General features: G+C 42.7%; 3 protein-coding genes across 3 annotated transcripts; all 3 read right to left on the bottom strand.

Moving 5' to 3' along the window:
- Nucleotides 1–2,031: 2,031 nt before the first annotated feature.
- LOC118357104 (keratin-associated protein 21-1-like) lies at nucleotides 2,032–2,307 on the bottom strand. The gene has a single exon (XM_035728273.1). The coding sequence runs from the start codon at nucleotides 2,305–2,307 to the stop codon at nucleotides 2,032–2,034; it is 276 nt and encodes a 91-aa protein (XP_035584166.1).
- Nucleotides 2,308–6,122: 3,815 nt separating this feature from the next.
- On the bottom strand, nucleotides 6,123–6,398 carry LOC118357087 (keratin-associated protein 21-1-like). Its single transcript, XM_035728165.1, has one exon. The coding sequence runs from the start codon at nucleotides 6,396–6,398 to the stop codon at nucleotides 6,123–6,125; it is 276 nt and encodes a 91-aa protein (XP_035584058.1).
- Nucleotides 6,399–10,440: 4,042 nt separating this feature from the next.
- Nucleotides 10,441–10,716, bottom strand: LOC118357137 (keratin-associated protein 21-1-like). Its single transcript, XM_035728381.1, has one exon. The coding sequence runs from the start codon at nucleotides 10,714–10,716 to the stop codon at nucleotides 10,441–10,443; it is 276 nt and encodes a 91-aa protein (XP_035584274.1).
- Nucleotides 10,717–12,597: the final 1,881 nt, after the last annotated feature.

Below are 12,597 nucleotides of genomic sequence, written 5' to 3' on the forward strand. Positions count from 1 at the left end.
CAGAACGCCTTCAAGGACAAGGATCATAATAAAACAATGAGGAGATTTTCAACAAACTGTAATTACTAGAATTCCATTCCCCTCTTTGTGGAATTTCCCCAACCTCAGATTTCCCCAGACTACAGTCAGACCTCCCATCACATGTACAAATATTCCATCTATGAAAACTATCCAACTATTGAAGAAGCCCTGTTTCTTCATCAGTAGGACACATTATATCTGGGGCATAGCTGCACTCCAGGGCTGCCCTTGATGGCAGGGCCATCTTCCTTGCAATTGGCCATTGGGTGGAGGCTCCTACCTCCAGGGACTGCAGACTCAGACTTTGTGCAGTGACCCTTGTCATGGAGACGAGACAGGGAGTCATTTTTCACTTCCCATTGAAATCGAGCCTGAAAAGACATTCTATGGTATAGAATACAGTGTTAGAGATCTGGAAAGTCACATGAGGAAAGCACAAGGAACTCAGAAACCACAAAGTGCTAGGCTCTCAAACTCAGACAGTAGACTGGCCTTTTCATCCCATCCTTATATCTGCATCGATTGAGGCACTAGAGAGCACTTTTAAGCACTAGCTCTTGTTCTTTTCCACTAAAAATTGTGGCACCACTGATCATACCCAACACATAATGCATTTCTCTTCTTCCTTAACGCTACTACCATACTTGCCGGTATTTCTTGTGACAGGCAGCATCCGTTCATTTGACACCAAATGTCAAAATACCTCCCCGAACTACGTCTCCAATGCTTCAACCTTCACTCTCTTCCCCAGGAAGCTGCTCTATTCCTTCCATAGCAATTCTCTCTCTAAATATATCTTAATTAATCCTTATTGTTGCTTAGTATCACCTATTAGAATATAGACACTCTGAGAACAGGAAACCCATCTACAATTGCCCGTCTAGCCTAAAGTGTGTAGGAGTGTTTCCTCTCAGAAACATTCAAAACTTGGCCCCTGGTGGCTCAGTCAGTTAAGCATCTGACTCTTAATTTCAGGATGCACTCAGCGGGAGTCTGCTTATCTCCTTCTCTCTCTCTCTCTCTCTCTCTCTCTCTCTCCCTCTCTCGGCCCGTTCCTCTGCTTGTGCGTGCGCATGCCCTCGCTTTCTCTCGCTCTCAATTTCTCTCAAATAAAATAAATAAACCTTAAAAACATTCAAAACTATTTGTAAATCAGGTGACTTCAATCAATTTCTTAATCTCAAAATTCCAAACAAATATATTCACACTTCCTTCAAAATGCACATGATACAATACCACATTTGGCTTCTGATTTAGCTTTTCCTTAGTTCTTCACGAGTCACATGAGTCGGCTTCTAATCTCTCATTAATCCTGGGAACTCTCTCTTCCATGCCCTTCATCCGTCCATTCAGCACTCAGACCACACCTCCTCTCCCTTGGGCTCTGTCACAACCACCTGAACAGGTGTCATTCCTTCTCCCCTTTCCCTCAACCCCAGCTTCATTTTGAACACAGTGTGATTTCCAGGGCACAGTTCCCGAAATACTGTGTGCTTTCTGTTGCGTTGTGGGTGCCTGTACATGAGGGATTTGAGAAATAGGTGGAGAAGACATTCTCTCTGATGCGTGTCGAGAAGTAATGCTTGTGTTATCTCAAGGAAGAGCCCCCAGGTTCATGCAACGTATCGTCAGCCCAATGTTCAAGAGAGGTCCTAAAACCTCAAAAACAGGAGTAATTCACAAGCAAGAACGCAGAGATTTCTTCGAAGCAAAGAACCATTTTTATTGAGAATAAATTTTTTGTCCAACAGTGGGAGGTTAGGATCAATGGCATAGTCACAACACAGAATCCAGATTGAGAGAACAATGACCAACATTTGGGAAAGAGTCAGATGATACCACAAAGCCTGGAGCCTCAAGATGCCATCCTAATAGATGTTGCCTGGGGGTGAAAGCCTCTGTCAAGCATACAATTTCCTGGATGTAGAATACTCGAGGTATGGATCCTTGCTTCAGTTGTGGCTTTGGTTCTGTCATTTCAGAAGCAAATGGGGCTTGGAGAATGATGGTCTAGCAGCAAGAAGAGTAACATCTTCTGTAGCAAAATGGCCGGTAGCCACAGTAGCCAGAGCCACAGCCATATCCACACCCACAGCAGGAGAGTCTTCCACAGCCCCATCCTGAGCCATAGCCACAGCCACAGCCTGAGCCATAGCCACAGCCACAGCCTGAGCCATAGCCACAGCCACAGCCAGTTCCATAACCACAGCCAGAATAGGGGCCACATCCACAGCCATAGCCGCATCCGTAGCCATAGCCACAGGAGTTCCCGTAGTTGCAACACATGTTGTCAGGAGAGGAGATTTCAGGTGGGTTGCACGCAGATGTGTGGTCAACTGTGGTCTTCTACTTCCTTTGGACCTTTATATACTGCCAGTAATTGGCAAGAGCATACCATTCATCCCCTGACTTACCCAACAAATATGTAAGCAACTGTGTTGTGCCTGTCAATGTCAACAATCGATAATGTCTTGGGAAAATGAGCTCATTCTTTCGGAGACTCCCGTTGTGTTTAAAGAACAGCTTTTAATTCACTCTGCTAAAGAATGTCTCAGTACAATCATGTGCTCTACATACGATTGATACCCGACTTCACAAGCTCCTCTCTTGTTCTATACGCAATATCACAAGCTTGGGGGAATTTCGGATAATTTCTGTCCCTCTTGGGCTCTCATCTTACCTACAATATCTACTTCGGCCCAAACAGAAGAAAATAACTCCCATCTCCTTTCTGGAATCATTGACCGGCTTCTCGCACCCAGATACCTACTGCAGAAACCCACTGGCTCCTTGTGGTACAAACCAGGGGTGATGCCGGTCTCAGGACGTAGAACAGCCCCCAACAACACTGAAACATCTGACTTAAAGAAATGTCAGTAGTGCTGAGATTAGAAACCTTGGTTTGTAGCTTCATATTGATAATCAGCTTCTCTCTTTCCTGGTGTCTAATTCCAAATATTTCCTTTCCTCCCAACGAAACCAAGCATCCAAACTTGCCATCACCAGACACTCACACCAAAAAGAAGATTGAGAAGGAGAAAAAGGAAGGTACAGTATGTTTTTTTGTCTGTGTGATGTTTTTGCTTATCTTGGTTGCCTCGATTTTACCTAAGTCACCATTTTCTGAAACAGGCAAAATCCAAAATTCAAATTATTTTTTACTGTGACAACTATGACCTCCAAGTTGGAAGGGAGTCCCAACTCACGAAGATCATTCCTTCTACTCCACATTTCAAATTCCCACAACAGTGAAATGAGTGCCATCCAGGCCTTTATTGTAAGCCTTCAACAGGGATATTCATAAGTCTACTGAATTCCTTCTCTGAGAACTTCCATTTTCAAAATTTTTCCGTTCATTGAGAGGATTCTGACTACTTTTTCTATACTTGGACCCTGGTCTATCTGATATCTCTGCTGTGTTTCACCCTTCCAAGAAGCTTAAAGGAAAAGACATCCCACTACACTTGTTCTTCAACTTTATTTTCTCTACTTTTCTGTCATTCCTGAAAATCAAAACTCTAAATTCTAATACACAAGTTCTCTAGAACAGACACATTGCTTTTCAAGCACCCACTTTCTGGTCCCAGTACTTCTAACTATTGGAAAATTTTTCTGTCTGGATTGCATAATATCTATGACCTTTCCATTCAGACCTCTGGATAATGATCCATGGTGGCAGGGGGAAAAAAATAAAAAACCTCTGATTCCGTGCATCCCTGAATCACCACTTACTTCTAAGTAGAGTACCCAGTCCGTAATTTGAACTCAATCAATATTTCCTCAATAAAACCAGATGCATTTAAACAAAAGCGTGTTCTAACTTTGTTATGCCACTTAGAAACTCTAAGATATTTGGATACATTATCCCTATGTTCTCATTTCATTCGAACGGAAACTCTGAAAGGTTTCTTGACAAAGAGAGTCACAAACTTCCCATTTTGAAGATATGTGTTAGTTTATGAAGCTATTTTTCCAGATGTTTCAATTATCTTATAAGCTAATACAGGATTGGCCCTTTACTGGATATAAAAATTACGGTCATGATGCTCAATGGATGATATTCTCTCCTCTTTCAGAACGCCTTCAAGGACAAGGATCATAATAAAACAATGAGGAGATTTTCAACAAACTGTAATTACTAGAATTCCATTCCCCTCTTTGTGGAATTTCCCCAACCTCAGATTTCCCCAGACTACAGTCAGTCCTCCCATCAGATGTACAAATATTCCATCTATGAAAACTATCCAACTCTTGAAGAAGCCCTGTTTCTTCATCAGTAGGACACATTATATCTGGGGCATAGCTGCACTCCAGGGGCTACCCTTGATGGCAGGGCCATCTTCCTTGCAATTGGCCATTGGGTGGAGGCTCCTACCTCCAGGGACTGCAGACTCAGACTTTGTGCAGTGACCCTTGTCATGGAGACGAGACAGGGAGTCATTTTTCACTTCCCATTGAAATCGAGCCTGAAAAGACATTCTATGGTATAGAATACAGTGTTAGAGATCTGGAAAGTCACATGAGGAAAGCACAAGGAACTCAGAAACCACAAAGTGCTAGGCTCTCAAACTCAGACAGTAGACTGGCCTTTTCATCCCATCCTTATATCTGCATCGATTGAGGCACTAGAGAGCACTTTTAAGCACTAGCTCTTGTTCTTTTCCACTAAAAATTGTGGCACCACTGATCATACCCAACACATAATGCATTTCTCTTCTTCCTTAACGCTACTACCATACTTGCCGGTATTTCTTGTGACAGGCAGCATCCGTTCATTTGACACCAAATGTCAAAATACCTCCCCGAACTACGTCTCCAATGCTTCAACCTTCACTCTCTTCCCCAGGAAGCTGCTCTATTCCTTCCATAGCAATTCTCTCTCTAAATATATCTTAATTAATCCTTATTGTTGCTTAGTATCACCTATTAGAATATAGACACTCTGAGAACAGGAAACCCATCTACAATTGCCCGTCTAGCCTAAAGTGTGTAGGAGTGTTTCCTCTCAGAAACATTCAAAACTTGGCCCCTGGTGGCTCAGTCAGTTAAGCATCTGACTCTTAATTTCAGGATGCACTCAGCGGGAGTCTGCTTATCTCCTTCTCTCTCTCTCTCTCTCTCTCTCTCTCCCTCTCTCGGCCCGTTCCTCTGCTTGTGCGTGCGCATGCCCTCGCTTTCTCTCGCTCTCAATTTCTCTCAAATAAAATAAATAAACCATAAAAACATTCAAAACTATTTGTAAATCAGGTGACTTCAATCAATTTCTTAATCTCAAAATTCCAAACAAATATATTCACACTTCCTTCAAAATGCACATGATACAATACCACATTTGGCTTCTGATTTAGCTTTTCCTTAGTTCTTCACGAGTCACCTGAGTCGGCTTCTAATCTCTCATTAATCCTGGGAACTCTCTCTTCCATGCCCTTCATCCGTCCATTCAGCACTCAGACCACACCTCCTCTCCCTTGGGCTCTGTCACAACCACCTGAACAGGTGTCATTCCTTCTCCCCTTTCCCTCAACCCCAGCTTCATTTTGAACACAGTGTGATTTCCAGGGCACAGTTCCCGAAATACTATGTGCTTTCTGTTGCGTTGTGGGTGCCTGTACATGAGGGATTTGAGAAATAGGTGGAGAAGACATTCTCTCTGATGCGTGTCGAGAAGTAATGCTTGTGTTATCTCAAGGAAGAGCCCCCAGGTTCATGCAATGTATCGTCAGCCCAATGTTCAAGAGAGGTCCTAAAACCTCAAAAACAGGAGTAATTCACAAGCAAGAACGCAGAGATTTGTTCGAAGCAAAGAACTATTTTTATTGAGAATAAGTTTTTTGTCCAACAGTGGGAGGTTAGGATCAATGGCATAGTCACAACACAGAATCCAGATTGAGAGAACAATGACCAACATTTGGGAAAGAGTCAGATGATACCACAAAGCCTGGAGCCTCAAGATGCCATCCTAATAGATGTTGCCTGGGGGTGAAAGCCTCTGTCAAGCATACAATTTCCTGGATGTAGAATACTCGAGGTATGGATCCTTGCTTCAGTTGTGGCTTTGGTTCTGTCATTTCAGAAGCAAATGGGGCTTGGAGAATGATGGTCTAGCAGCAAGAAGAGTAACATCTTCTGTAGCAAAATGGCCGGTAGCCACAGTAGCCAGAGCCACAGCCATATCCACACCCACAGCAGGAGAGTCTTCCACAGCCCCATCCTGAGCCATAGCCACAGCCACAGCCTGAGCCATAGCCACAGCCACAGCCTGAGCCATAGCCACAGCCACAGCCAGTTCCATAACCACAGCCAGAATAGGGGCCACATCCACAGCCATAGCCGCATCCGTAGCCATAGCCACAGGAGTTCCCGTAGTTGCAACACATGTTGTCAGGAGAGGAGATTTCAGGTGGGTTGCACGCAGATGTGTGGTCAACTGTGGTCTTCTACGTCCTTCGGACCTTTATATACTGCCAGTAATTGGCAAGAGCATACCATTCATCCCCTGACTTACCCAACAAATATGTAAGCAACTGTGTTGTGCCTGTCAATGTCAACAATCGATAATGTCTTGGGAAAATGAGCTCATTCTTTCGGAGACTCCCGTTGTGTTTAAAGAACAGCTTTAATTCACTCTGCTAAAGAATGTCTCAGTACAATCATGTGCTCTACATACGATTGATACCCGACTTCACAAGCTCCTCTCTTGTTCTATACGCAATATCACAAGCTTGGGGGAATTTCGGATAATTTCTGTCCCTCTTGGGCTCTCATCTTACCTACAATATCTACTTCGGCCCAAACAGAAGAAAATAACTCCCATCTCCTTTCTGGAATCATTGACCGGCTTCTCGCACCCAGATACCTACTGCAGAAACCCACTGGCTCCTTGTGGTACAAACCAGGGGTGATGCCGGTCTCAGGACGTAGAACAGCCCCCAACAACACTGAAACATCTGACTTAAAGAAATGTCAGTAGTGCTGAGATTAGAAACCTTGGTTTGTAGCTTCATATTGATAATCAGCTTCTCTCTTTCCTGGTGTCTAATTCCAAATATTTCCTTTCCTCCCAACGAAACCAAGCATCCAAACTTGCCATCACCAGACACTCACACCAAAAAGAAGATTGAGAAGGAGAAAAAGGAAGGTACAGTATGTTTTTTTGTCTGTGTGATGTTTTTGCTTATCTTGGTTGCCTCGATTTTACCTAAGTCACCATTTTCTGAAACAGGCAAAATCCAAAATTCAAATTATTTTTTACTGTGACAACTATGACCTCCAAGTTGGAAGGGAGTCCCAACTCACGAAGATCATTCCTTCTACTCCACATTTCAAATTCCCACAACAGTGAAATGAGTGCCATCCAGGCCTTTATTGTAAGCCTTCAACAGGGATATTCATAAGTCTACTGAATTCCTTCTCTGAGAACTTCCATTTTCAAAATTTTTTCCGTTCATTGAGAGGATTCTGACTACTTTTTCTATACTTGGACCCTGGTCTATCTGATATCTCTGCTGTGTTTCACCCTTCCAAGAAGCTTAAAGGAAAAGACATCCCACTACACTTGTTCTTCAACTTTATTTTCTCTACTTTTCTGTCATTCCTGAAAATCAAAACTCTAAATTCTAATACACAAGTTCTCTAGAACAGACACATTGCTTTTCAAGCACCCACTTTCTGGTCCCAGTACTTCTAACTATTGGAAAATTTTTCTGTCTGGATTGCATAATATCTATCACCTTTCCATTCAGACCTCTGGATAATGATCCATGGTGGCAGGGAAAAAAAAATAAAAAATCTCTGATTCTGTGCATCCCTGAATCACCACTTACTTCTTTTTTTTTTTTTTTTTTTTTTTTAAGATTTTATTTATTGAATTGACAGAGAGAAAGAGAGAGACAGAGAGAGAGGGAACACAAGCAGGGGGAGTAGGAGAGGGAGAAGCAGGCCTCCCGCCGAGCAGGGAGCCCGATGCGGGGCTCGATCCCAGGACCCTAGGATCATGACCCGAGCCGAAGGCAGTCGCTTAACCAACTGAGCCACCCAGGCGCCCCACCACTTACTTCTAAGTAGAGTACCCAGTCTGTTATTTGAACTCAATCAATATTTCCTCGATAAAATCAGATGCATTTAAACAAAAGCGTGTTCTAAGTTTTTATGCCAGTTAGAAACTCTAAGATATTTGGCTACATTATCCCTATGTTCTCATTTCATTCGAACGGAAATTCTGAAAAGTTTCTTGACAGAGAGTCACAAACTTCCCATTTTGAAGATATGTGTTAGTTTATGAAGCTATTTTTCCAGATGTTTCAATTATCTTATAAGCTAATAAAGGATTGGCCCTTTACTGGATATGAAAATTACGGTCATGATGCTCAATGGATGATATTCTCTCCTCTTTCAGAACGCCTTCAAGGACAAGGATCATAATAAAACAATGAGGAGATTTTCAACAAACTGTAATTACTAGAATTCCATTCCCCTCTTTGTGGAATTTCCCCAACCTCAGATTTCCCCAGACTACAGTCAGACCTCCCATCACATGTACAAATATTCCATCTATGAAAACTATCCAACTACTGAAGAACCCCTGTTTCTTCATCAGTAGGACACATTATGTCCTGGGCATAGCTGCACTCCAGGGCTGCCCTTGATGGCAGGGCCATCTTCCTTGCAATTGGCCATTGGGTGGAGGCTCCTACCTCCAGGGACTGCAGACTCAGAATTTGTGCAGTGACCCTTGTCATGGAGACGAGACAGGGAGTCATTTTTCACTTCCCATTGAAATCGAGCCTGAAAAGACATTCTATGGTATAGAATACAGTGTTAGAGATCTGGAAAGTCACATGAGGAAAGCACACGGAACTCAGAAACCACAAAGTGCTAGGCTCTCAAACTCAGACAGTAGACTGGCCTTTTCATCCCATCCTTATATCTGCATCGATTGAGGCACTAGAGAGCACTTTTAAGCACTAGCTCTTGTTCTTTTCCACTAAAAATTTTGGCACCACTGATCATACCCAACACATAATGCATTTCTCTTCTTCCTTAACGCTACTACCATACATCCCAGTATTTCTTGTGGCAGGCATCATCCGTTCATTTGACACCAAATGTCAAAATACCTCCCCGAACTATGTCTCCAATGCTTCAAACTTCACTCTCTTCCCCAGGAAGCTGCTCTATTCCTTCCATAGCAATTATCTCTCTAAATATATCTTAATTAATCCTTATTGTTGCTTAGTATCACCTATTAGAATATAGACACTCTGAGAACAGGAAACCCATCTACAATTGCCCGTCTAGCCTAAAGTGTGTAGGAGTGTTTCCTCTCAGAAACATTCAAAACTTGGCCCCTGGTGGCTCAGTCAGTTAAGCATCTGACTCTTACTTTCAGGATGCACTCAGCGGGAGTCTGCTTATCTCCTTCTCTCTCTCTCTCTCTCTCTCTCTCTCCCTCTCTCGGCCCGTTCCTCTGCTTGTGCGTGCGCATGCCCTCGCTTTCTCTCGCTCTCAATTTCTCTCAAATAAAATAAATAAACCATAAAAACATTCAAAACTATTTGTAAATCAGGTGACTTCAATCAATTTCTTAATCTCAAAATTCCAAACAAATATATTCACACTTCCTTCAAAATGCACATGATACAATACCACATTTGGCTTCTGATTTAGCTTTTCCTTAGTTCTTCACGAGTCACCTGAGTCGGCTTCTAATCTCTCATTAATCCTGGGAACTCTCTCTTCCATGCCCTTCATCCGTCCATTCAGCACTCAGACCACACCTCCTCTCCCTTGGGCTCTGTCACAACCACCTGAACAGGTGTCATTCCTTCTCCCCTTTCCCTCAACCCCAGCTTCATTTTGAACACAGTGTGATTTCCAGGGCACAGTTCCCGAAATACTATGTGCTTTCTGTTGCGTTGTGGGTGCCTGTACATGAGGGATTTGAGAAATAGGTGGAGAAGACATTCTCTCTGATGCGTGTCGAGAAGTAATGCTTGTGTTATCTCAAGGAAGAGCCCCCAGGTTCATGCAACGTATCGTCAGCCCAATGTTCAAGAGAGGTCCTAAAACCTCAAAAACAGGAGTAATTCACAAGCAAGAACGCAGAGATTTGTTCGAAGCAAAGAACTATTTTTATTGAGAATAAGTTTTTTGTCCAACAGTGGGAGGTTAGGATCAATGGCATAGTCACAACACAGAATCCAGATTGAGAGAACAATGACCAACATTTGGGAAAGAGTCAGATGATACCACAAAGCCTGGAGCCTCAAGATGCCATCCTAATAGATGTTGCCTGGGGGTGAAAGCCTCTGTCAAGCATACAATTTCCTGGATGTAGAATACTCGAGGTATGGATCCTTGCTTCAGTTGTGGCTTTGGTTCTGTCATTTCAGAAGCAAATGGGGCTTGGAGAATGATGGTCTAGCAGCAAGAAGAGTAACACCTTCTGTAGCAAAATGGCCGGTAGCCACAGTAGCCAGAGCCACAGCCATATCCACACCCACAGCAGGAGAGTCTTCCACAGCCCCATCCTGAGCCATAGCCACAGCCACAGCCTGAGCCATAGCCACAGCCACAGCCTGAGCCATAGCCACAGCCACAGCCAGTTCCATAACCACAGCCAGAATAGGGGCCACATCCACAGCCATAGCCGCATCCGTAGCCATAGCCACAGGAGTTCCCGTAGTTGCAACACATGTTGTCAGGAGAGGAGATTTCAGGTGGGTTGCACGCAGATGTGTGGTCAACTGTGGTCTTCTACTTCCTTTGGACCTTTATATACTGCCAGTAATTGGCAAGAGCATACCATTCATCCCCTGACTTACCCAACAAATATGTAAGCAACTGTGTTGTGCCTGTCAATGTCAACAATCGATAATGTCTTGGGAAAATGAGCTCATTCTTTCGGAGACTCCCGTTGTGTTTAAAGAACAGCTTTTAATTCACTCTGCTAAAGAATGTCTCAGTACAATCATGTGCTCTACATACGATTGATACCCGACTTCACAAGCTCCTCTCTTGTTCTATACGCAATATCACAAGCTTGGGGGAATTTCGGATAATTTCTGTCCCTCTTGGGCTCTCATCTTACCTACAATATCTACTTCGGCCCAAACAGAAGAAAATAACTCCCATCTCCTTTCTGGAATCATTGACCGGCTTCTCGCACCCAGATACCTACTGCAGAAACCCACTGGCTCCTTGTGGTACAAACCAGGGGTGATGCCGGTCTCAGGACGTAGAACAGCCCCCAACAACACTGAAACATCTGACTTAAAGAAATGTCAGTAGTGCTGAGATTAGAAACCTTGGTTTGTAGCTTCATATTGATAATCAGCTTCTCTCTTTCCTGGTGTCTAATTCCAAATATTTCCTTTCCTCCCAACGAAACCAAGCATCCAAACTTGCCATCACCAGACACTCACACCAAAAAGAAGATTGAGAAGGAGAAAAAGGAAGGTACAGTATGTTCTTTTGTCTGTGTGATGTTTTTGCTTATCTTGGTTGCCTCGATTTTACCTAAGTCACCATTTTCTGAAACAGGCAAAATCCAAAATTCAAATTATTTTTTACTGTGACAACTATGACCTCCAAGTTGGAAGGGAGTCCCAACTCACGAAGATCATTCCTTCTACTCCACATTTCAAATTCCCACAACAGTGAAATGAGTGCCATCCAGGCCTTTATTGTAAGCCTTCAACAGGGATATTCATAAGTCTACTGAATTCCTTCTCTGAGAACTTCCATTTTCAAAATTTTTCCGTTCATTGAGAGGATTCTGACTACTTTTTCTATACTTGGACCCTGGTCTATCTGATATCTCTGCTGTGTTTCACCCTTCCAAGAAGCTTAAAGGAAAACACATCCCACTACACTTGTTCTTCAACTTTATTTTCTCTACTTTTCTGTCATTCCTGAAAATCAAAACTCTAAATTCTAATACACAAGTTCTCTAGAACAGACACATTGCTTTTCAAGCACCCACTTTCTGGTCCCAGTACTTCTAACTATTGGAAAATTTTTCTGTCTGGATTGCATAATATCTATGACCTTTCCATTCAGACCTCTGGATAATGATCCATGGTGGCAGGGGGAAAAAAATAAAAAACCTCTGATTCCGTGCATCCCTGAATCACCACTTACTTCTAAGTAGAGTACCCAGTCCGTAATTTGAACTCAATCAATATTTCCTCAATAAAACCAGATGCATTTAAACAAAAGCGTGTTCTAACTTTGTTATGCCACTTAGAAACTCTAAGATATTTGGATACATTATCCCTATGTTCTCATTTCATTCGAACGGAAACTCTGAAAGGTTTCTTGACAAAGAGAGTCACAAACTTCCCATTTTGAAGATATGTGTTAGTTTATGAAGCTATTTTTCCAGATGTTTCAATTATCTTATAAGCTAATACAGGATTGGCCCTTTACTGGATATAAAAATTACGGTCATGATGCTCAATGGATGATATTCTCTCCTCTTTCAGAACGCCTTCAAGGACAAGGATCATAATAAAACAATGAGGAGATTTTCAACAAACTGTAATTACTAGAATTCCATTCCCCTCTTTGTGGAAT

Source organism: Zalophus californianus, chromosome 1 (assembly GCF_009762305.2).
Source record: "Zalophus californianus isolate mZalCal1 chromosome 1, mZalCal1.pri.v2, whole genome shotgun sequence".
Taxonomy (NCBI): Eukaryota; Metazoa; Chordata; class Mammalia; order Carnivora; family Otariidae; genus Zalophus; species Zalophus californianus.